At 34.9% G+C, this 25,455-nt stretch overlaps 3 protein-coding genes across 4 annotated transcripts; all 3 read left to right on the top strand.

The window, feature by feature from the left end:
- The first annotated feature begins 29 nt into the window (after window positions 1-29).
- On the top strand, window positions 30-8,210 carry Nep5 (Neprilysin 5). The gene is made up of 14 exons (XM_069051367.1): window positions 30-303; window positions 444-507; window positions 5,077-5,171; window positions 5,233-5,535; window positions 5,587-5,845; window positions 5,898-6,479; window positions 6,519-6,615; window positions 6,666-6,842; window positions 6,897-7,056; window positions 7,105-7,153; window positions 7,207-7,274; window positions 7,483-7,613; window positions 7,669-7,833; window positions 7,885-8,210. The coding sequence occupies exons 1-14, from the start codon at window positions 249-251 to the stop codon at window positions 8,062-8,064; spliced, it is 2,385 nt and encodes a 794-aa protein (XP_068907468.1). The 5' UTR covers window positions 30-248; the 3' UTR covers window positions 8,065-8,210.
- Window positions 8,211-9,097: 887 nt separating this feature from the next.
- LOC138133831 (neprilysin-11-like) lies at window positions 9,098-13,742 on the top strand. Its single transcript, XM_069051796.1, has 13 exons — window positions 9,098-10,543; window positions 10,595-10,945; window positions 10,996-11,239; window positions 11,294-11,447; window positions 11,497-11,840; window positions 11,910-11,991; window positions 12,042-12,218; window positions 12,270-12,435; window positions 12,657-12,705; window positions 12,755-12,822; window positions 12,875-13,014; window positions 13,070-13,234; window positions 13,285-13,742. Exons 1-13 carry the CDS (start codon window positions 10,444-10,446, stop codon window positions 13,471-13,473), a joined length of 2,229 nt encoding a protein of 742 aa, XP_068907897.1. The 5' UTR covers window positions 9,098-10,443; the 3' UTR covers window positions 13,474-13,742.
- Window positions 13,743-17,321: 3,579 nt separating this feature from the next.
- Window positions 17,322-20,959, top strand: LOC138133885 (neprilysin-11-like). 2 transcript variants are annotated; one of them, XM_069051884.1, is made up of 13 exons: window positions 17,322-17,544; window positions 17,596-17,943; window positions 17,998-18,241; window positions 18,296-18,452; window positions 18,501-18,844; window positions 18,906-18,987; window positions 19,044-19,220; window positions 19,271-19,430; window positions 19,707-19,755; window positions 19,805-19,872; window positions 20,323-20,462; window positions 20,518-20,682; window positions 20,733-20,959. In XM_069051884.1, the coding sequence occupies exons 1-13, from the start codon at window positions 17,445-17,447 to the stop codon at window positions 20,919-20,921; spliced, it is 2,223 nt and encodes a 740-aa protein (XP_068907985.1). In that variant the 5' UTR covers window positions 17,322-17,444; the 3' UTR covers window positions 20,922-20,959. The 2 variants fall into 2 exon arrangements, with proteins under 2 accessions (XP_068907985.1, XP_068907986.1); XM_069051885.1 differs by lacking the exon at window positions 20,518-20,682 and having other exon boundaries at window positions 20,323-20,469.
- The last annotated feature ends 4,496 nt before the right edge of the window (window positions 20,960-25,455 follow it).

Raw genomic sequence — 25,455 nt, 5'->3', positions numbered from 1 at the left:
GATATGTGTGCAATTACGTCGAGTATTGTCATTCGGATACGCGTGTGTGCGTAATATGGACGGAAGCAATAACTTTATAAATAATTTATAATGTTTAAAAGTTCTTTTAATCGATATTCAGAGAGCATCGATTTGTTTTATTGGTGGTACAGTAACTGACGAGTAGTTTACCGATAAAGTCCTCGCGCGCAACATGACACAGTTTGCGTCAGGTAAAACCACCCTTAGTAGTTTTGTGGACAACAGACATGGATAACTATGCATATCAGCCGGATGATAACGGCAAACCCTTCGCCATCACGAGTAAGTTTCTTTTTGTGAACGTGTGAAGCTTGGCGGGCTGCGAAATGCAGAACAAATTTATGCGCATAATAAAATTTGAAATTTTTATGAGCCGACTGTTGCAGTACCTACATTTCTTTTGAAATTAAATATCGTTGCAGGATATCCGTCAGTGCCGAGGCAAGCTAATGATTACTTAGTTGAAGTCAACTCCAGGTCTAAGTTGTGAGTAAATTACAATCAAATCGATAGATTAGAATTCATACATCTATTATCAAACACATTGTCTTACCATATTCTAGTCTGGTATCCTTGACACGACAAACGTTGAACTGTATGCGGCAAACTGTAATTTTCGAAATAGAAAAATGGGGAAAATTGAACGCGCGATGAAGGTAACGCGTTCGATAAAATAAGATTTCCATCAAATTTGTAAATGACATAGGTATGTAATTAATATACAATTCGTTGTCAATTATTTTAATTATACATATATTGGTAAATCCAAGTTGAAAATTTCTGATACATAATTCATAATTTCTTTGTGTTGCAGAAGATTTGCAAATTTTGAAATTTGTGTTCTTAAAGTTAGATTACGCAGTTCTAGATTCTAGAAACAAATCTAGACTAAATTCTAGATGACTCGTATAGTCGTGTACGTAATTGATTTTTAACTTTCGTTATTAAATTCTGGGTGCCCCAAAATTCGCGGAACAACTCAATGGGGCAATGTCAACTCATGTTAGAAAATAATGAGGAAATAGTTATTTTTCACCGTAAAAACAGTGAAAATAGTATATTAAAGAACGAGTTTTATAAGGGTTGATTTGGCCTCGGATTTGGCGCACGAGTCCCAAGTGTAGAAAACGACCCGTAGGGGAGTTTTGTATGGGACGAGTGCGCCAATGCCCTTATAAAAACGAGTTTTTTATGTTATTTTTTAGAATTTGCACCCTTGTTTTAATTTTTAAATAAAAAAATTAAATTTTCAAATTCTAGGGAATTTTGTATTAATTGGTAATTCAAGGTAACAGATGCAACTATATCTGCAACAGATGTTATAAAGTAGAGTTTGAACATTAATATTGGAAGTTTTTTGGTGTAAATGACAATAATACACTGAAATATTGATAAAAATTTTCTTAGAGATCTATTAAACTACGAGTGCTTTAAGAGATAGCCATAAACGACTCCAAATTGAATACAATAATAGACCTATTAGAGACGCAGAATCTAAAATAGTATATTAAAGAACGAGTTTTATAAGGGTTGATTTGGCGCACGAGTTCCAGGTGTAGAAAACGACCCGTAGGGGAGTTTTGTATGGAACGAGTGCGCCAATGACAATAATACACTAATACACTGAAATATTGATAAAAATTTTCTTAGAGATCTATTAAACTACGAGTGCTTTAAGAGATAGCCATAAACGACTCCAAATTGAATACAATAATAGACCTATTAGAGACGTAGAATCTAAAAAAAATTATTAAAACATCGAAGGAAACTTTTTGACAACTATTTTTGATCTATCAAAAAATTACATACTTTGCGACTTGATAATGATGCATAAATGTCGCGTTTTTTTGACGGTTGCAATAAAACTATTTTGTTTATTGGAGAATGGATTAAATTTTTGTGACTAATACGGTTCCTCTTGTCCCTTTTGTTATCACGCTATCAATTACGCTGGTCAACAGCCAAAATGTTTCCTGGACGCAATTAGCAATTTTAGGATAGAATAGGGCTGCTAATTACGAATTAAATGGAAAAAAATAATTATTAGCTATAGATAACTCACAATTAATACAATTTTGATTCTTGTTGGGATCACATTAGGTCTAGATAAGATTCATAAAAACACTACATTGTTTTTTTAAATTAGAAAAGACAGTCACTTTTTCTTGAAGTTTGTTACATTTTGTTACCTCCTTTACATCTAATTATTATATTATACAGGGTTATTATAAATGATTGTCCCATAGTAGTTGGCGCTGGTGGCGTAGTTGAATGTGCCGCACGCCCCATAACATGATGTTAAACTAGTATCGCCGGTAGATGGCGATATTGGTAGTAGTTTTACCGCCAGAAATCTGTCTACTAGTCTGTCTCAAAGAGTATAAACTAAAGCTTTAAACTAAAATGCGTTCACGGTGTTTTAGCATAATGGGAGGCCATAGAAATTTTGCATTTAATTTGGTATTTCACCTACCCAGGAAAATCTGGTGTAAATTAAATCGTTTTAGAACCGGCCATGGCAAATGCAATAATATGCTGTTTCACTGGAACATTCGTGAAAACCCTTCTTGTGAATGCGGTGCAGAAAAAGAAACCATCTAACACATTGTGGAAGAATGTCCCCTTACTAAATTCCAGCAAGGTTTCTCCAAACTACATCTACTTACTGAAGACGCCCTAAATTGGCTACAACAAATTAAAAACATATAATTTACCATAATTATTTTGTGAATTTCGAATTTTAATTGTATTTTTCTTCATACGAATATATACAGTGAACGGCAAAAGTATGGAATAAATTCCTTAAAAATTAAACAAAAATTTCCTTATGTAAGGTAACAATATTTTTTTACTAGCGTTTAGACAATTAAAAGGGCTATCAGAATCAAGAAAAAAAATAGGGGGTTTCCATTAAAAAAAACTATCGATGACGTCATAACTCGAAAACAAATGACTGCTTGGAATTTAATTTTGTATTAAAATATGCATTTTTATAAACTAAAATTGACCTGTCCAAAGATTTTTTTGAAAAATTTTTTGTTTAACTTTTAATGAATTTATTCCATACTTTTGCCGGTCACTGTATATATAAAATCTGTTTCAAAATCAAAAATCCACCAACACTGGATTCTATCTCGAAAATACAACCGACAACGTCGCCAACTTTTGTTTTTAGTGTGTCTGCATGTGTCAGAAAAAAGTGGGGTTATGAAAGAAAACTGTTGACAGTCGTTTTGGTCGTAGTTCATCCTGTTTTTTATTCTCATTTTATTATTTTACTCAAAATGTATGATGTGGTAGCTACCACCTTTTTGCACATAATAATTATTTTGTGTTAGGTAAATAAACTCAACAGTTCATGTCAAATTTTGTCGGGAGGTTGGGCCAACCAAAAAAATTAAACTTATTCTAGGGATTTCTTTTTTTCTACCAACATAATTCAACAGGTGGTGGATTTTTGATATTGAAACAGATTATACCGTGTGAGCAACAAGTACTGATTGAGTTGGCAATAAATTCTGGTGATTTTTGGTGACTTTTATGTCATGTTCCAACGAGAAAACCATTTTATTAATAAAAGATTACAAAAACCAAGACGTTTAAATTTGAAATGTATACCAGGTGTCAATATTGTCAATAAAACAACCCGAAATAGGTACAATTCACAGTCTTGAAAATTTTATGTAAAATTTTTTTTGCCAACTGTAACAGTTATTGTTGCTCACTCTGTATATATTTAATTTGGTACTAAAGCTGTCTGTTGAATTAGGTTATGTTTTTCTAAGTTTGAGGTTATAAATAGCATCAATGTCTAGTGCATTGTTGTCAGTTTAACTAGTTTGCAACAGAAGAATACTCAGACATCGCACGAAATTCAGCAACATGTTATGTTCATTTTGACAGGTACGCTTGTCAGGCACTTTAGTGACGGAAATCAAACAGTGTGTCCAACGTTAAAAAAATAAATCATGACTTCTCATTATGCCAAAACAACGTGAACGGTATTTACCTCAAAATCCAATTCCTAGTAGTTTCTATAGTGATTCCTTGTGATGCTAAAATTAAGGAAGGTGTATTTTTATTCATATCTTGGAGTCTTTGACGTTCTAAGTTAAGAAAATTTACGAGAAAAGTTTTCCAAATTAGAAGTAATTATTTTTAAAATTTTGTTTTCTTAGTTCGTATTACATATTCGTATCCTTAATTTTTGGTACTTGAATAACTTATCGTATTATAGGTATTTACACTTCCTAGAAAAATTTATTTTATTCATATTTTAAATTATGGTGTCAATCGTTTTGTAGTTTTAACCAAGAACTTGTAGATATAATGATACAAAAGACACAAAATTTATTTAAGAACATGTAGGTATTTCCAGAAAAATTTAGTTGAACTAAAAATTTATCAAAAATCATGAAATATAAAAGTAACGCTTAAGGTATTAGATTATATGGCCCTTTAAAAGTATTTGACCGGAGATAACGTTCCTTTTGTCGCAATTGCAGTAGGCGGTCAGCCCAACCATAAATCATGATTCAAACAATTCTCTGTTGTGAATTCCAGAGTCAGCCTCAAAACAAATGCGTACCGACGAATCTTTACTGTTTTTAAGACACAAAGTACTAACGAAATTTACAATAAATAGCAAAAACACGTTCTATCACAAATTTTTAATCCCTGCCCTGTACGAAGGAAAAGGGATGCAGCTGCACGATCCGAGACAACCATCTTACCGCCAATATTGGTTTCCATGATTGGGATAATTTTAGTACTGCCATATAATCTTATCCCGTTACTTTTAAATACCGTCCTTCATTTTTAGTTGAGAGATAACAAGATAATTGCCAAACTTTCTGTAGTACCGATAAGTTTATGAAGCGAAGCGGCAAATACGAAAACTTGCCTGTTTAGTTCCGGTTAGCAAAGTTTTGCTCATGTTTCGAACTTCGGAACATATTTTAGTTAAATGATGTACCCAAGGCACCGTTCTTGGCAAAACATTAAACACATCTTATTTTGTACCAAGCGTCGTAATCTGAAACCATCTCTTTTCAGTTTCAAGAAACCAAAATTTTATAAAATACTATCTGCCATACTCGTAGTGTTGGTTCTGCTCCTGCTCATCGTGGTCATAATTTTATCAGTGTTGTGTAAGTTTAAAAACGTCTCGTTTTCCGATTTTCCAATTAATCCCAACACCCGACATTCTAGACTGCAGTATATACTACGAGAATCAGATATGCACTTCCGAAGAGTGCCTTCGCTCTGCGGCAAATCTGCGTTTGTCGTTGGACTTCAGCGTCAACCCTTGCGACGACTTCTACAAATACACTTGCGGACGCTGGTCCAAAGAACACCCTAACCATGGATGGTTCCCGTCGTTCTCAGCTTTCTCAACAGTCAGCGAAAAAGTTCTGATTGCCACTGAAAACTTTCTCACCTCGGAAGAAAAAACCGAAGAACCTTTTTCAGTGAAGCAGACTCGAAATTTTTACAAGTCCTGTATGGATACAGGTTTGCATGCTTGTCTACATCTTGGTCTAAACTAACATTGAGCAATTGCAGAAGCTATCGATAATTTAGGGTTATCGATGATTTATAAATATTTGCAAGAGGTTGATTTACCGTCAGTTCCGAGCATTTTCACTAAAACCGAACAAGAAATAGAAGATTTTAAATTTGATTGGTTGAAATCTGAAACAATGATCAAAAAGTTCTTTGCTATGGACGTGCTGATTGGGTTTTTCGTCGAAGCTAACATATTTAACCGTTCGGAAAATGTGATGTACATTGGAGTGCCCGGACTTCGGTGTCCTTTGCCAAGGTGAGTTTTGTCTAAGAGGTTATAGAAGACGCAACAATCTCACCGGTTGTAGTCCCCTGAAGAAAATGAACGACAAGAAGAGTGAAAACGAGAAAACTGATTTAGAAGAGCTTCGACGAAAAACTAACCGAAATATTATGAAGTATGTTTTGGCGACAGTCTTCAAGAACGTTACGTCTGAAGAACCCAAAGCAGATATTCTTGACCAAGCTACTGAGGTTCTGTTGAACATGACGTACCATGTGGACGAGTTAATCAGTAATTTTACCGACCCTGCAGCTGAGTTACACTCGCAGAACGTTAAAGAACTTCAGACGAAGGTTAACGAATACTTGACCAACACGATAAACAAGGATTATCCTGAAATTTTTGAAAAATACGTAAACTATTTGTTCGAAGGCACTAACGTCACAGTCGACTTCGACAAAGATCTCTTCTATTTAGGCGACGACGATAGCGACTATCTGCCCAAAGTGCTAAGCTATGTGATGACCACCTCCGATATTTATCTAGAGTTGTACATGTGGTGGGTAACCGTGTTTGCAATGATAATCAATACTTCGTCAGACGTTGTTGAATATATTTTAAAACAGACGGCACCGTTTTACGCCGGGACTACAGTTTTGCGAACGAGGTAAATAGATTTTCGCAACTTTCTGCTAATCCTGTGTAGATCTTTGGATTGCAGTGCGCTGGTGAACAGTTTTATGGGAATGGCGGTCAGTTATGGACTCGCGGACAGGACTTTTTCGAATGAAACCAAACCGAAAGTAAAACAAACATACGATGATTTTTATGATGTTCTCATTTATTTTGATAGGTAGAGCAAATGTTGTACGACATAAAAAATGCTTTCGTCGATCACGTCAACCACATAAAGTGGATGGATGAGGAGACGAAACAAGCCACATTAGAGAAGAGCAAGGAAATGATTAGCTTTATTGGATATCCTGAGTGGTTGTTTGAAAAGGGTGCGTTAGATGTTTACTATCAAGGCGTAAGTTATTGACAATTAATATTCGAGGCATGTTTGTGACTAATACAGATTTAGATTGTCATCAGTAACGATACTTATTTGGAAAACATGATGAGTTTCATCAAAACTTACATTCCGAGCAAGTTGGAGAATTTAAGACTCGTTAACGAAAGGAACTGGAGCACTGACCCTACAACAGTCAACGCTTACAACTCGTTTCCGGATAATGCCATCAGTAAGTAAAAACAATTTTTAAGCGGTAGCGTGAGTCAATCGTTTTTAGATCTACCAATGGCGATTCTGGCGTTTCCAATTTATCATCTGGGACTAGAGTAAGTGAAAACTAGAAGTTGTGTGAAGACTGACTAAATGACCGTCTTTCTAGAGTTTTGAATTACGGAGCCATCGGATCCGTGCTGGGCCATGAATTAACTCACGGCTTCGACAACACTGGTAGGTCTTGCGATCATTAATAACTCAGCCGATCGGGTGACTTCATAAATTACTTTCCTTTAAATTATCGCGCTCATTTATATTGAAAAAAGAGTACGCGTAAAATGAAAGTAAAAAGACGATAACTTTTACCTCGTGGTAACACGAAGACAGCGACTGAAGAATTTAACCGTGAACAATCTTATCTTTCAAATGTTACGATTTCCAGGCAGAAAACACGACAAATTCGGGAATTACAAGGAGTGGTGGACAAACGCAACTGTCCATACTTTTGAAGAAAAAATCGAATGTTTCGTCAAGCAGTACGATAATTTCACGGTCGAAGGAGTCGAGAAGCACGTGCGTCGTTTAATTTATTGATGTTGCACAATTGCAAGACACGTTGAATTTTTAGGTGCAAGGAATGAAGACACTTGGTGAGAATCTGGCCGACAACGGAGGCCTCAGCCACGCATACAGGGCGTACCACAGTTACTTGAAAAAGAACGGGCCCGAGCCCAGACTTCCTGGTTTCGAGAATTTCACCAGTGATCAGTTGTTTTTTATTGCGTTCGGAAGCGTAAGAGACACGAACGGTTTGATTGATTGTTTTGTTTATGATTTCTTGCAGATTTGGTGCGAAACAATCTCTGCGGATGAGTTGGAAAGTCAGATCGAGTTTGATGAACACTCTCCCAACAATGTGAGAGTTATAGGGTCGCTGCAGAATTCGCAAGAATTCTCGAAAGCCTTCGAATGTCCCGTAGGGAGCAGAATGAATCCTAGTGACAATAAATGCAAAGTGTGGTGATACGACCAAAACATATTTTACCATGTGTGATATTAGATTTTTGAATAGGAAATATTTTAACTGTAGACCTAAATGGGTTTGAAATGTGTGCCTTTTGTGTGATATTAATTAGATTTACGATTTTTGAAAAAAGTATTTCAACTTGACGAGTTTTTTTTTTGTCTTGTACTTTCCCTGCTTTCAATTTTTTTAATCGTAAATTGTAACCTGACCCATCGAGAAGAAAAAACACATTTTTGTGTAGAATTTGCAATTCGAAATTTTTTACCACTTACATATGTATCTGTTTGCTTGAGTTTAAGTGTTACTTACGAGAGGAGAGTTTTATCCTATCTACCTAGCCATGACGAAAACAAGTGACGGTCGCAAATTTTTGCTGTCAAGCTGCTGTGTAACTAACAAAAAATAAGGAAAATTTAGCTAGAACATACAGTCAGTTCATTTTTTCTTTAAAACAATTGTCAAAGTGTTGTCATGTTGGTACGAGCCACTAGTTATTTGATGGTTATTAGGTTTGCAACGTAAAATGTCAATTGTACCATGCCGGCCAAAAAAATTTAGCCGTCATTTTCTCATTTCAAAAAAAAAAAAATGTACCTAATCCATACTTTATTGTCATTATGATTACCGTTTTCATTATGATTGGTATTTTTTGGGTGATATATTTCAAAACACAGAACGTTTACCTCATGTTATCTAAGTACGACTGCTCTAATTTTGTTCATTCATGTGGAATTTTTGGAATATCTGAGCTTTAAACAGTTTATTTAAATTGATTGACAGAATAACAATATGCATGTCAAAATGATAAGTATTGAAAGTGGGGTTATGGTTCCTAAAGTTTTATTTACACTTTACGTGAATGTCAAGATAGTAACGGCGAAAATTTTTGGCCATTTTGATGAGAAGGCGCTTGGGCTACTGAATATCTTCAGTTGCTTTTTCAATTTCATTACCGTCTTTATTTCTGGTCTTTTGGTATGAAATTTGCGTACACCTGAAATTTTTCGTACTTTTGAAAATTATTGACATAACCTCAAACCTGATCTAGGGAGATGTTCCGAAACGAAAGGGTTTAGGGTGGTACAGTCTAAGTACAGTCTGGTCTTTAAGGCAATTTTGACATTGACAATTGTTAATAAAAGGACTTTAGAACCGTAATCATATTCTTGACAAAGGAAGGAAATGGACCCAAGAATATTCACCAGAGGGTGAGCATGGCGAAAATGCGCCGCCATATTTTACAATAAAATTTTGGTCCAAACAATTTCGATGGGGTAGGGAATCACTTCAGGATTTCCTAAGATGAGCAAGGCCTGTTAAAGCAAAAACCAACGAAAACTCCAAGAAAGTTGTGATTTTGGTCTTAGCGGATCGAAGAATAAGAGTTTCAATGATTGCCGATGAAGTGAGGATATCGGAAGCGACAGTAGGTATTAAAAATTTTGGATGAAAGATTTAGGAATAAATAAGGTCTCAGCACGTTGGATTCCAAAATTGCTTAATTCCGAACAAAAACTGTGTCGGCAACACATTTGCCAAGAAAACTTGAAACCTTTGACTGACGACGAAGGGCTTTCTTCGAAAATTAGTCGAGGTGATGAAACGTGGGTGTATCATTGGGATCCACCGACAAGAATTCATGCAGCGGGTCCACAAGGCATCTCCACCGCCAAAAACGCAAAAACGCAGAATTCATCAGGAAAGATGATGGAGATGGCGACGGTGTTTAGGGACATGAAAGGAATCTTACCGATTGAATACAAGAAAAAAGTCTATAAGGAAACAATCAGAAAGTTGAAAAGTTGCAATTGCAGAGTTCACAAAGCTCGTCGAGTCCTTGAAGTAATCGATGAGTGGGGCTTTGTAAAAATGGAACATCCACCCTACAGACCAGATTCGTGACCGAGTGACTATTACCTTTTTCCTAAATTAAAAAGTATTTGAGGGGACACCGTTTTTCTTCGGATGAATGCCTGAAACCTGAAAGAAGCGGTAGAGAAATTTTTTGAGGACTCATTAAAGGATTTTTTTTTGAAGCCTAGCCTTATTGAAAAAAAAACGTTGAAATAAATGTGCAACCGTTAATGGATCATACATACATACATATGTTGAAAAATAAAGTATTTCTTTTCTCCCAACTTTTTTCCTTCATAGCTAGGTAGTTCATATAAAAATCTCCTCTCGTAATATAACAAAAATATCTGTCTGACGGAATCTCGAATTAAAAATAAATCGGCGTTGCTTGCGTTCTTTGACGTTGTCTGTCACTTTTTACGTCTTTTGCGGAACCGTTGCTTTCAGAATAAAGAAAGAAAACCCAAAAGTCGAGCTTGTAGAGCAGCGTAACCGTGAAAACTAGTATAGGATTAAGATAGAATGTCTCCTGCAATTCGTAAGGTTAAGGTATCCACTTTTCTTCTTATAGCAGTACCGTTAGGTGTTCTGATAATTATCGTTTTGGCTATAACCCTCCCACGTAAGGAATCAAGCATGTTTCATGTATTTGGTTTACATTTGCGGTTTTCAGGAATTAATCGTTCGTTGCCCGAAGAGACAGGAATATTCGATGAAAACGATGTGGACGATGAAGACGAGGAAGAAGGTCAATACACACCCGACTGTCCGACTTCGAAAATCTGCACCAACGAACTGTGTCAACGAGCTTCGGATTATTTTATGTCGTCCATTAATTTTTCTGTAAATCCTTGTGATGACTTCTATAATTTTACTTGTGGCAGATTGCAAGGTTTGCTTTCACCTATAGAAAATGCGACGAGACAGATGCAGGAAGCTGCAAAGAAAATTTTAACTGAATCTGACAACGACAAGGATCCCCTTCCTCTCCAGATGGCGAGACGTTTTTATCAGTCTTGCTCTGGTTTAGCGTCCGTGATCATTCTTCGGAATTCAACGATATTATCTTTGTAGGTAACACTCGAGCGTCTCACTTTGGAGACATTATGTACGTACTGGATAGACTTAAACTACCATCGCTACCGTTTTTGATTAAGCGACATAATTTCAATTTCGATTGGAGACAATCACTTGCACTAATAGAAAAATATCTGGATTTGGACGTATTATTTTCATTTAGAGTTGGGCCTGATTTTAATCAGGGTAAATTTGTGATGATATTTGAAGCACAGTCGCCGCATATTAGTAGTTTCATAAAGTGACCTGATAAAATATTTTACTTAAGAAAGTCATGATACGTATTTCGTTTTAGATTCGGTAAGTATTTGAGCAAGAGAGAAGATCATATCTACTTTCGTGAGCAAATATTAAGGGATATGCTAATTCGCCAAGAGCTGGAAATAAAGGATCAGATTATCAACAACGCTCTAACAAACTTAAATAAAACTATTTATAAAGTGGGACAAGTACATAATATACTGCATGTTTAATTTTTGCCTTAATGATTTGCTTCAGATGATCCGAGGTTACACTGAGTCTTCGTTAACTCCTCTCAAATGCTACACGATAACGAGTTTTCAGAGGTTAATTACTTCTGGTTTAGACAAAATTCTTCACGCCGAGGACAAAAATTTTTGGCAAAAATATATTGAAACTGTATTTGAAGGCACTGATGTTACGATTGATTTTGAAAAAGATGAGATTTGTGCCACAGCAGTTAGTAAAAAGTTTCTATTAAAAATATTTTCATGGATAAAAGATATACCCACAAATGACCTTGAACTATACATTTGGTACAGTGCAGTTGCTGAACTAGCTTATTACACAGGAGCATATTTTAGAGAAGTAAAAAATCCGAGGTATCTATGCTTTATACAAATGTGATTGTTACCACTGAAACTTTTTATTTATTTATTTATTTATTGCAGACCCTACTATTGCGTCGATTTAGTTACCGAATATTGGCATATGGCTGTGGCATACAAAATGCCGCTACAAAACTATTCAAATGTAACGCAACTAATCTTGTCCTAAAATTTGTTTTTTCAATATATATTTAGGTGGAGCCGATGTTCAAGGAGATAGATCAAGCCTTTATCAGACGAGTTAGACAAGCAAAATGGCTTGATATAACAACAAAGAATTTTATTGAGGATAAGGTTAGGAACAGGCAAACTGTAGTAGGCTATCCTGATTGGGTTAGAAATGAAGAAAAGTTAACACAATTCTATGAGGGGGTAGAAATGTCTGCCGTAAAATTACATAAGTCTTAAGAAATACATTTTTAGTTAGGAATTCAAATTGAGAGAGAAGAAATTTTAGTCAATGTGGTCAATATGACGGCATCTGAAAACATTCGAAATTTGAGAAAATTAAGAACTACAGCTGAAAGGGTGATGACGAAGTCTCCTTTAACTGTTGACGTTAAATATGAACAAGATTCTAATGTTCTGAGTATGTAAATTTATTAACAGATAATAGACTGAAATACATAAGTCCTCCTAGTTTAAAAAATTGTCGGTTATTTAAAAATTTTAAAAGCATGTTTTCACTGTTTCAAGCCTTAGTTCAACACATTGTTTTCTTGAAAGTTTTTTTTAAGATGTTCTTTGTTCGGGAATTTTCAGGTATTTTATTCTTTTCTCTGAATTCTCTCAAATTAACTTTCATTACAGTGATTAACATGGGCATCTTGCAGTTCCCGTTATATTTTTTCGGTCAAAAGTGAGTTGCTAATATTTGTTTGCAAGTCCGTTAATTTTTGTTGTCACAGGAAGATCAGTTATGGTCTCCTGGGATCAGTTGTAGCTGGTGGTATCCTGCGAGGATTTGACTCTAGGGGTAAATGCTTCTAAAATTCAGTAAATCTATACATTTCAATTATTTACGTTAGGCCTGCATTTTGGAAAATATGGAAATCCTTCAGAAGATTCATCTTGGTGGACACCAAATACGGCAAAACGGTTTCACCTTAAGAAAGGTTGTTTTATTGACCAGTACAAGTCCTACTCAGTTTATGGCGTCAACATAACAGTAAGGATTGATTGTTGTGTAAGATATTTATGTAGTTGGATCTGTTTCGAATTAGTCGCGAGGTGATGTTACTGTTGACTCAAATCTTGTCGATAACGGAGGACTTCGCATGGCATATAGAGCTTACAAACAACATATTAAAACAAATGGTTGTGAACCTAAGCTTCCCCGTTTCAAAAATTTAACTGACACTCAAATATTCTTCATTGCCTTTGCTCACGTAAATTTACCTAAAGTGAAATTTTGTTAAATTGATTGATTTGGTTGTAGTATTTTTGCGAAAAGCCACCCGAAGATGTAAAATTGTTTCGCAAGAAGTTTCAACATTCTGATACTCCACCCAATAAAATACGGATGCTGAAAGCGTTGAAAAATTCCGTAGAGTTCGGAAATGCTTTCGATTGCCCCGTAGGAAGTGAAATGCGTCCTGGAAAAAAGAAAACGTGTAAACTTTGGTGACTGTTAAATAACTTATTTGAATTAAGATTCCCATTGATGTTTCTTTCGTTTTAAATTGTCTTAGAGATGCACTGGCGTGAAGGTACGAATTCTGCAACACAACAAATCTGCTAAATTCGTTCCATATTCTACACCATCGTTGCTAAATTAATTGAATCAAGGTTTAGATTCGACATTACCTTATAAATATGTGCAATTAAAATCTTTAATTTCTACTGTAATATATTATGTAAAAAGTGTTCAATACATGTTAGAGATTATTAAGGAAACATATTTATTCTTTTCTTCTTGATGAGGTACTACCAACTACCGGGTGATTTTAAATGATTGTGACTTTTTTTCATAGGTTGGTAATATTATTGTTGGTTATTCTGCTTTTTAATGTGATAGTTGACATAAACATAGGCGTCCTCGCCTATTTGATACAATTTATGAATACATAAAATGTCAAAATGACGTACGTACGCCGATGTGTTGATTAAGGTATCAAGTTTTAATTTATGAAAAATGTTCCCAACTTAAGAAAAAAAGTCACAATCATTTAAAATCACCCGGTACAACTAGGAAATAATTTTTTTATTTTGGTAAAGGTTTAAATGATCCTTGTCGTCAGAAAAATAGGAAATATTTTAATTAAAATTTTTGTATAGTTTGTCCAGCCAGAGATTGAGATTGAGATAAAAATCACTAAATTCTAGGTAGAGAAAGTAGTAGAGGTCTTTCAATCTCTCATGGGTTGTGAGCGATATTTGCGCAAACGACGAACATCGGTTTCAAGTACGCGCTACAAACCGACCGGAAAACATCGTCATTCGCAGAACCTTTATTATATCTGAAGTGGCAAATCTGCAGCATTTTCATTTTTCACAGCTGGCTTGATCATCAACGAGCCATGGTCTTGTGTCATTATGAAATTGTAATTTTGAAATTTAACGCGAGACTAAAATAGTAGACGTTTTCAGTTTTTATTTACCAATTCTTCACTGGTTTATCGCCCCGCCTTCGCGCAGATATTTCCAAGGTCAAAACCCATGAGAGATTGAAAGACCTCTACCTAGCCCACGTAAAATTTGAAATATATCCTTTAAGCAGTAACATTTTTGCTCTGAAATTATGCTCTAATTAATGCATTCTAGTGCATTTTGTAGTGTTGGGTTACAAGCCTACAATTTAAAATTTCCCAATCTCTGGCTGGACGAAGTATGTATATCATCAAAGTGTCGAAAAATTGTGAGTTAAGTCGACATTGCTATTAATATTTGTCAATCAATTAAACAGAATTGATAATAAGCCTATTTGAAAACCACTTACCATTGGGGTTGGAAATATTGATGGATGCATCTCTTTAGCGCGGCGTAACTCTCTTGTGTAAGTTCGAGGGCAAATTTGGTAACTGCTTCTGGTAAGAATTAAGGTTCACTGTTTCATCCCCTCCCGATGGAAAGCGGGCTGCTGAGGCTTCCCTCAACCTTTTCAGATACGATCACGGGAAAATTCTGGGTGGACAGGGTGAGGATGGGTGCGGAAGGAAAGTGGTAAGTAGTCACCCGCTTATCTGTGATATGCGACCTATGCGCATATCAAGATGTGGTGGTGTGGGAGAACGCCGGAAAAAACTCACAGGCGTCAATGGGATTTGAACATGGCACCTCCCGAATTGAAACTGGCGCGCTAAGCGCGTGGCCATAGTGCTTGGTGCTTCTACTGAGGCCGAACCGAAACTTTTTGGCAAGTGTATAATCGTTTCCGAATAGACGAATGGAGAATTGGAAACGCGCCAATATTATGAACCTCGATAATAGTGAAACTAATAATTAAATATTGACAAGAACAGAATAAAAAAAAGGAAAAAAGAAACTATGAACAGTATATCCAAAACTAACAATTTTTATACATAACAGTTCATATCTTGAATTACATTTTTATTTTACCTTTAAAACTTCTGTTATTGACATCGGTTAAGGGGCGCTTTGACTAACAATCTGCGATCTGCCTCTAATAAGGTCGCTGCAGAATTCGCAAGGATTCTCAGGCAACTTCAAGTGTCTTCTAAGGATCAGCATGAACTGCAGTGAAAATAAATGAAAAGTGTGGTGATAGGTCCAAGCAAAACATATTTTCTATGTGTGATATTAGATCTTTGAATAGGAAACGTTTTAAGGATGAACTGGAGTAACAATCTCAGCAAAAAGTTGCGGAATTCTTATAATGCTATGAAACGTTTATTACGAGAAATCAATATTTGAAAAAAAAGTTTTTAATTTTTGGAAACGAATTGTAATGAGTTGCAAGTAAATTTTGTGTTTATTTTTTTGATATTTAGATAATTACTTACATGTGATTTTACAATCTTTTGACTAAGACTGTACGTGAAAGTAAACAAAAGCACACTGAATTTCAATTTTCAACGTGTAATATTGCATACCGACGTCAATTATATGCATTTTGTTCACTTTTATTGAAATTAAAACAGATACATAACCCCAAAAACCGTGTTTTTCCACGTATAATTAGCGATTACAAGGAAAATCCTCGACCAACTTTTTTTGTAAATTCATTAGAAAATTCTACGATATCGATACTTTATGTGTGAAAAATTTAAGAAAAATTGGCCCTTTTGAAATATGTTTTTTATCAATTTTTATGCGACCATTGCCCGATTTCTCATAAGAACACATGTAAAATATCCCGAAACTTTAAAAGGTAATAATTTTAAAATTCCTCGATCAATTTTTTTTAAATTTGGCACAGTACTTTAGAATGGATGAAAGGACTATTGTACCAATTTTAAGAAAATTTCGCCATTTTTCAATGTTACTCCAGTTCATCCTTAACTATAAACCTAAACGGCTTTGAACTGTGTGCTTTTTGTGTGATATTAATTAGATTTGCGATTTTCGAAAAAAGTATTCAACTTGACGAGTTTCTTGTCTTGTACGGTTGGCTTCAAAAAAAACGGGAACTGTCAGAAATAGTTCTGTCAGATTTTATTAAATTTTTATAGTTTGAAACAGCCTTTTAGAGTTTAGGTTAAAAAACTGCACTTATTAGGCATTTACGATCTTTTTGGGACCGAGTTGGCTATGATTTTTTCTTTTCATGTTGGACTAATTGACTCAGTGATGCAACAGATGCAATTTTTTTTCCTGTCAGTGTCTGTTCGACATTTTCTTGCCACCGAATTGACAGATTTTTTATTTTAATATTCGTGAGAAACTAAATGATTTATTAAGTGTGCAAAAATAATTTAAATTTCCGTCAAAGAAACAGTCAAAATTGCCAAAATAATTTTATTACGATAAACAATGTCTATTAAACGATTTAATTTAATTTAAAAAGGACAGACCAGATTTAAGAGATCCGACAACAATGTACTTATTCAGAAAATATAACCCTAAACTGAAAACAACCTAACCTAACATAAAAAGTGTCAATTTCCTTTAGGGAATGTAGTTATCACTGAGGTACTGCCAACAAAATCACTAGATGGTCATAGCCAACTCGGTCCCAAAAAGATCGTGAATGTCTTATATGTGTCAGAAATACTACTGTCAAACGGACGCAAATTGACATAAATTGACAAATTAAATTTGCAATTCACATTAGGTCAGATTTCAATTCCCGTTTTTTTTTGAAGCCAACTGTACTTCTCTATTTTTTAATTTCTTTAAAACCTGATATTTTGCTTACTCTTCTCTTCGCATTTCAAGAAGAAAAAGACACATATTTGTGTAAAATTTGCAATTTCATATTTCATATTTATAAGCAATAGAATTGACTTTTACTTACTTATCTGTTATAGTAAACTAAAAAATATACAATTTTTTATCAGCGTTGCTTGCTTTCATTGACGTTCTCTGTCATCCTTTATATTGTTTAAAGGGCAGTTGCTTTCAGAGTGAAGAGTAAAAGTTGAGCTTTTAAGCTTAAAGAGTAGAACAATCGTGAAATCTAGTACAGCATTAAGATAGATGTCTCCTGCAATTTTTAAGGTAAAGGTATCCACTTTTCTCCTTATAGCAGTACCGATAGGTGTTCTGATAATTATCGTCTTGGCTATAACGCTCCCACGTAAGGATGCTAATTTCCTTTTGTTTTTTGGTTTATATTTCCGATTTTTAGAGATTAATCGTTCATCGTTGGACGCGGAGAGTGGAATATACGATGAAAATGATGTGGATGAAGAAGACGAGGAAGAAGGTCAATACACACCCGACTGTCCTACTTCCGAATTGTGCACCGACGAACTGTGTCAACGAGCTTCGAAATATTTTTTGTCGTCCATCGATTTTGCCATAACACCTTGTCACGACTTCTATAATTTTACTTGTGGCAAGTTGAAAACTTCTCCTATAGATAATGTAAGGGAACAGATACGGACTTTATCAAAAACAATTTTGACTGCTGGTAATTCCAACGGGGATCCTCCTCCCGTTCAGATGGCAAGAAATTTTTATCAGTCTTGCTCTGGTTTAGCTTCCTTAATTATTCTTCAGCATTCATTCAACAACATTCTGTTTTTAGGTAATACTCGGGCTTCCCACTTTGGGGACATCGCCCTGATACTGGAAAAACTTAAACTGCCAACACTACCGTCTTTGCTTGTGAAAAATAATTTCAATTTTGATTGGAGACAATCACTTGCACTAATAGAAAAATATCTGGATGTGGACATATTATTTTCATTTAGAGTTGGGCCTGATTATAATCAGGGTAAATTTGTGATGATATTTGAGGCACAGTCGCAGTACCTTAGTAGTTTGACCAAGTGACCTGATAAAATATTTTACTTAAGAAAGTCGTGACACGTTATTCGTTTTAGATTCGGCAAGTATTTGAGCAACAGAAATGATAATAATTATTACCTTCGTGAGGAAATAGTGAAGAGTATGATCAAACAGGAAAAGGTGACTGTACCCACGGGCAAATTTGACGATGTTTTAAGAAACTTGGGCAAAACTATGGATAAACTGGACAAAGTATACATTTTCTGTATGTTTAATTTTTATCATAATGATTTCCTTCAGTTGACCGGACGCTATACTGATCCTTCGTCAATTATTCTCAAGTGCTACACGATACCGGGCTTCCAGAAGTTAACTAGTTTTGGTTCAGACAAAATAATTCACCCCAAGGACAAACATTTTTGGCAAAAATATGTTGAAACTGTATTTGAAGACACTGATGTTACGATTGACTATGATAAAGATGAGATTTGTGCGACAGCAATTAGTAAGAAATTTTTATCTAAAATATTTTCATGGTTAGGAGATATTCCTACAAATGATCTTGAACTGTTAATGTGGTACAAGGTAGTTCTTGAACTAGCTCATTACACAGGACAATATTTTAGAGATATAAAAAATCCGAGGTATCTATTCTTTATTCAGATGTGATTGTTACCAGTGACTCTTCTTATTCATTCATTGCAGATCCTACTATTGTGTAGATTTAGTTAACGAATACTGGCATATGGCTGTGGCATACAAAATGCCGCTACAAGACTATTCAGTGGTAGCGCAATTAATCTTGTTCTTAAATTTGTTTCTTCAATGTACTCGTATATTTAGGTTGACATGATGTGGAAGGAAATAGATCAAGCTTTTATCAGGCGAGTTAGACGAGCAAAATGGATGGATGAAGCAACAAAGGATTTTATTGAGGATAAGGTTAAGAACAGGATTACTGTAATAGGCTATCCTGATTGGTTTAGAAATGAAGATAAGTTAACACAATTCTATGAGGGGGTAGATATGCCTGCCATAAAATTACATAAGTGTAAGAAATACATTTTTAGTATGGGATTAAAATTGAAGAAATTTTACGCAATGTGGTTAATATGACGGCAGCTGAAAACATTCGGGATTTGAAAAAATTAAGAACTACAGCTGAAAGGGTGATGACGAAGTCTCCTTTAACCGTTGACGTTAAATATGAACAAGACTCTAATGTTCTGAGTATGTAAATCTATTAACAGTTGGTAGATGGAAACGTGTTCTCTTAGCTTAAGAAATCGGTGAAACTATTATTGGTATTTTGTCCTGATTGTTGTTTAAAATATTTGGAAAAACATTTTGACAGTTAAGCCTTAGTTAAATTGATACAAGTAAGCTTTCGAAAATTGTTCTATTAAGTTGTGTTTTTTTTTTTGTCCGGGACTTTTGATGATTAATTTGTTATGGTAGAATATGCTATCTGGTCATCATTTTCTTTCAAATTAATTTTCATTACAGTGATTAACATGGGGATGCTGCAGTTCCCTCTACATTATTTCGGTCAAAAGTGAGTTGCTACTATTTGTTTGTAGGTTCATTAATTTTTGTTGTCAAAGGAAGATTAGCTACGGTCTCCTGGGATCAGTTGTAGCTGGTGGCATCCTACGAGGATTTGATTCTATCGGTAAGTTCCTTATCAATTGGGTAAATATGAGTATAAATCTGTTTCAAAATCAAAAATCCACCACCTGTTGAATTATGTTGGGAGAAAAAAAGAAATCCCTAGAAAAAGTTTCATTTTTTTTGGGTTGGCTCAATCTCCCGCCAAAATTTGACATTGAACTGTTGAGTTTATTTACGAAACACAAAATAATTATTATGTACAAAAAGGTTTTAGCTACCATATCATACTTTTTCAATGAAATAATAAAATGAGAATAAAAAACACGATGAACTACGACCAAAACGATTGTCCAACAGTTTTCTTTCATAACCCCACTTTTTTCTGACAGTTGCAGACACACTAAAAACAAAAGTCGGCGACGTTGTCGGTTGTATTTTCGAGGTAAATGCACTGTTGGTGGATTTTTGATTTTGAAACAGATTATATGTACATTTTATTGATTCACTTTAGGCATGCATTATGGAAAATTTGGACAGCCTGTAGAAGATGCGTCCTGGTGGGATTCTCATACGGCAAAACGGTTTCACCTTAAGAAAGGTTGTTTTACTGACCAGTACAATTCCTACTCAGTTTATGGCGTAAACATAACAGTAAGAGGTGATTGTTGTGTAAGAGATTTATGTAGTTGAATCTGTTTCGAATTAGTCGCGAGGTGCTATTACGCTTGACTCAAATCTTGTCGATAACGGAGGACTTCGGATGGCATATAGAGCTTACAAACATCATATTAAAACAAATGGTTGTGAACCTAAGCTACCCCGTTTCAAAAATTTCACTGACACTCAACTATTCTTTATTGCCTTTGCTCATGTAAATTTACTTAAAGTGAAATTTTGTTAAATTGATTGATTTGGTTGTAGTATTTTTGCGAGAGGCCACCCGAGAATGTGAAATTGTTTCGTAAGAAGTTTGAACGTTATCATTTTCCACCCAACAAAGTGCGGATGCTGAACACATTGAAAAATTCAGTAGAGTTTTCAAATGCTTTTGGATGCCCTGTAGGAAGTGAAATGAATCCTGGAAAAAAGAAGAAGTGTAAAGTTTGGTGATTGGTACATCATTTATTTTTAGTAAAAGATTGATACATTTCTTTCGTTTTAATCTGTCTTATCTGTCTTATTTGTGAGAAGTTATTATGTGACAAATACATTAGTTTTGACGATAAGTTTGCATTATTTGGTGCTACCTGGTGAACTACCTACATCGAATTTTCTATTTTTTTTCGTCATTAAACTTCAATGAATGCATGTGTATTTGTTTTTTATAAACATTTTATTTATTTATCATTTTTTCCGCAAAATTTTCAAAACAGTTAAAATTAAATATAAAGTCCATTCACGTTGGATTTTCCTAGTCAAGGTCAAATAATTCAATATTATGGCGGTGTGATTTTTACTTCAAAAATGCTTTAGCTGTGTATGTCACCAATACGGGCTGATAAAGGAACCAAGTCATTCGTAGACTGTAGAGGTTATGTTATTCGCTGTCAGCAAAGGAACAGTCAGTTTTCAAATATTGTTTTTAGAGGATAACAGTAGGTAATAATACATCCATTTTGTTATCATTTGCACTAAAAATAGTGTCAGTTCTTAATCGGTATGATAGGATTAGGAACATACAATAGGTACCTAACTCCTACCTACTGGTGTTGTATTTTTCTGCTTGCGCTGTTGATTAAGTGAAAAAACCCTTAATGACTACAGTGATGACTGATGAGGAACCAGAATAAGTTATAGAAAATGAACCCAATAGAAAATTGTGTGAAGTTTCTTTCATTGGAAGCGATGGAAGTAAGCAATGCATCTAAATGATGGAACAAATTTGGCAATAAAATTTCAGTTATTCAGAGACACTTATACGTTTTGATTGTGGTTGTGACGTTTCAAGAATGTATTGTTACAATTGCATACCACAAAAGAAAGGTGTATTTTGATTTTTAATGTTTTTTTTCTAATTTAAGTTTTTTCGATGTACACATTATCTTTAAAATAACGTTGTATTGTTAAAACTGCTCAATAAAGGTCGTAAATAGATTATAATCATGTTAATACATACAATACATTAAATATTAAAGGATTCTGACTAATTAATTTTCGAACTGAAGCTATTGTTTCTTGAGTCCGTATTAGCTTGCGGGTTTCGTCACATTACGTCAGTTGTGGAAGGTTAACGCAATTTTAAAATTAACCTTTTTTCTTTTCGCCATGGTAAAATCACCCAGGAATAGAATTTTATTAAAAAATCTGTGACTTTATTTCACACGTTAAACTAACATTCAAAATTAAAGACGTCAAATCGCTCTCAATCGCTCTATCACGAATAAAACACGATAATGTAAAATTTACTAGGAAAGGAGGCGCAGGTTTGCAACGTGACAACAATTTGGCAGAGAAAATCCAACGTGAATAGACTTTACATAATTTGAACCCTAAAATTCATACCCGCTCATGTGTTTACACATCCATTGATAACAAAGTACGAAAAAAGAATTACTCGATTAATCTCCTCGAATGAAAAACAGTAAAAACTACTAGTATTAGAACAACGATCGTTCTTTCTTCAAAAAACTGGTAGAGTTTTTACCACACAAAAACATTTTCACTCTCTGTTTCGTTTCAATTGATGATTATCCCATGAGCGAAGTGTCAGATTAGGGGGTTGGAAAAAAGTATTATTGAGACACGTTAGTAATAATTTCACTGACCTGATTTAATCACATATTATATCCCAAGTGCAAAATTTTTTATCGGAATTTTTTTTGCTAATGAACGAAAACATCCATAAATGACGTCAGAAGAACAATTATTAGCAAATAAGAGCACGAAACGAAGTCGAGGGCTTTTATTTGATAATAATTGGTCTTCTGACCGAATAATTTATGGATGTTTGAGTTCATCAGCAAAAAAATTGCCGATATTAAAATTTTGCACGAGGGGTATACGGCTGATTATTTCCTTCATGTGTTTAGCAACCAATTGCGTGACAAATATTGACCAATCAAAACGAGAAAACAAAAAACAACCCGATAAAATTTCTCTAAAATGCACACTGTGCAATAATCTGATAAAAAATGTCGGTACCTAATTTTTTTTTTTAAATAAATTATTTTGAATAAAAAGGCTTGGAAATAATGCGTTTGGTTTCATTCTATTCAGGAAATAATCATAATAATATAACGGGTGACTATTAAAATTTTCACTTAGGGTTGGCTATGGATCATTCTTTGTTTTCCGTTGCACCTTAGACACTGACAAGTTTGACATTTCAATAAATGTTTTTTCTTTTAATTTGGTTATGTTTCAAATGTACTGACTGACATTTGTCGTTCGTTCTTGCGTGTGTCTAAAGTAACAGAAAAAATAAAAACTCGTTCAAAGCCAACTCCAAGTGAAAATTTTAATAGTCAGTCACCCGTTATATGTGTCTTTCGAGTCAAAGGAGCCTGTGTTCGCACTAACATTTCCGGATCGTCCGGCCAAGCCATTGACAAAAAGCAATCCTCCGAAATGGATCTCCCTGTTGAAGAGCTTGAACACGTTGGACATGGTAAAGATGTAGGTAATTCTTGTTCATGTAATGTTCGATAGACAATAAAAATCGGAACACCGACGCGTAAAGCAATCATTTTGAATCACCCAATACCGTGTGAGCAACAATAATTATATGCTGTTTGAGTTGGCAATAAATTCTGGTGTCTTTTGGTGACTTTTATGTCATGTTCCAACGAGAAAACCATTTTATTTATAAAAGATTACAAAAACCAAGACGTTTAAATTTGAAATGTATGCCAGCTGTCAATAGTGTCTTATTAAAACAAACCGAAGTAGGTACAGTCACGGCCACGGAATTTCATCAGTCGTTGTAATTCAACTGACATTAGCTGTAAAACAGGTTTTATATATTTCTAACCCCACATTGGAATTTTTGCCATGGATGTCAAAAACGTTACTGTTGGCATTTTGTTTTTTATTGTGCGTGATAGAATTTCTGTCACAAAAATTTTGAATGTCATTCATAATGACAATAAAGCTTAGGCAACACAAGTTTTTTCGAATTGACAGTAAAATAACTAACAAAATGCCATGGCCGTAACTGTACATACAATTCACAGTCTTGTAGTCTTGAGATTCAAAAAATTGTTTTATATTTATAAATTCTTTTAGTAAACGGGTTTATAATCTTCTAAATAGGACTGTGGCCTCAATGAGAAATCAGTAAATAAAATTAGAAAAAAAAATCCTTAGCAGTGCAGATACGGATAGAACAAAAGGCAAGAAAAGTAACAGAACACGAATTAAATGCACGGCTACAGGAAGAATAAAATGCGAGAAAAACGGCAGAACACGAATTAAATATAACGGGTGACTATTAAAATTTTCACTTGGAGTTGGCTTTGAACGAGTTTTTATTTTTGCTGTTACTTTAGACAAACGCAAGAACGAACGGCAAATGTCAGTCAGTACAATTGAAACATAACCGATAATGTTAATTATAATGTCAAACTTGGCAGTGTCTAAGGTGCAACGTAAAACAAAGAATGATCCATAGCCAACCCTAAGTGAAAATTTTAATAGTCACCCGTTACGACTGTCTGTGTTGGAATTGGGAGAAATATCAAATATTTTGAAAAAGCGGATCATAACAAAGGTGTTCTCTAATAAAATTGTAAAAATAGACGATATCTCAGAAATTGAACAGTGTGCAAAAGGACATTCAACAAAAATCCAAATGGATCCTGAGAACTCAAAAATGATCTCATCTGCAGTGGGTTTATAGCGTAAGAGTTAAATCGGACTGGATTTTAGACTTCAGTCGCTTCGTGAAGGGAAATTAGAAGGGGATGTGCAGCAACGTTATTTCGTTCGACCGTTCTGTGGTTGGACCAGGTCCATTTATTCATAAATAAGAGTGGTTGCCATTGGTTGGATATTTGAGCCGCGCAAGTTTCCCCCACCAAATGTCCCTTCAGCCGCTAACAGAACTCTACGCAAGGCACCTGTAGGAAATAAATTAGCCCATCCTCAAATCAACGACCATAAGTTTCAGAACGAAATTCCGTTAATCATCGATGTGTAATATCATATTTAATCTTGGATGGGTATTGTTACGTTATTCATTTTTACTATTTTCGCCCAAAATAATGCTCGAGAGTGCAACCCAAAAAATCAAAATAAGCGGAAATATTTTAACCACCAAGACATTTGAAGACGATTTGCACCACGATCGGCGGGACCGTTTCCTCGGGCCTTGCCTCGTTTCTCGAAAGAAAATAGAAAGAAAAAAAAAAAACGAATACTGGTGGGTCGGTCGTTTGCAGACGAGCAAGTAGCTGGTCAACCGATAACCCGAACTCGAAAAAAAAAAATGGTCTACATAAAACAAGGTATTCCATTCCTGGACGAATCTTCCGGTAATAGGATACCGCGACAAACAATCGAGCGAGACACCGAGGTTTGAACAATAAAAAAAAAAGTCCGGAAAACTAGACCTAAAACTATCACCCTCGTCCTAACCTTGGTCGTCGCGGGGCGTCGACGTCCCTGGGAAGATCCGGTCGTTCCAACTGGGTTTTTCTCGGGACCA

The sequence above is a fragment of the Tenebrio molitor genome, chromosome 6, assembly GCF_963966145.1.
Source record: "Tenebrio molitor chromosome 6, icTenMoli1.1, whole genome shotgun sequence".
NCBI lineage: Eukaryota > Metazoa > Arthropoda > Insecta > Coleoptera > Tenebrionidae > Tenebrio > Tenebrio molitor.
This window is presented reverse-complemented; position numbering and strand designations above follow the sequence as displayed.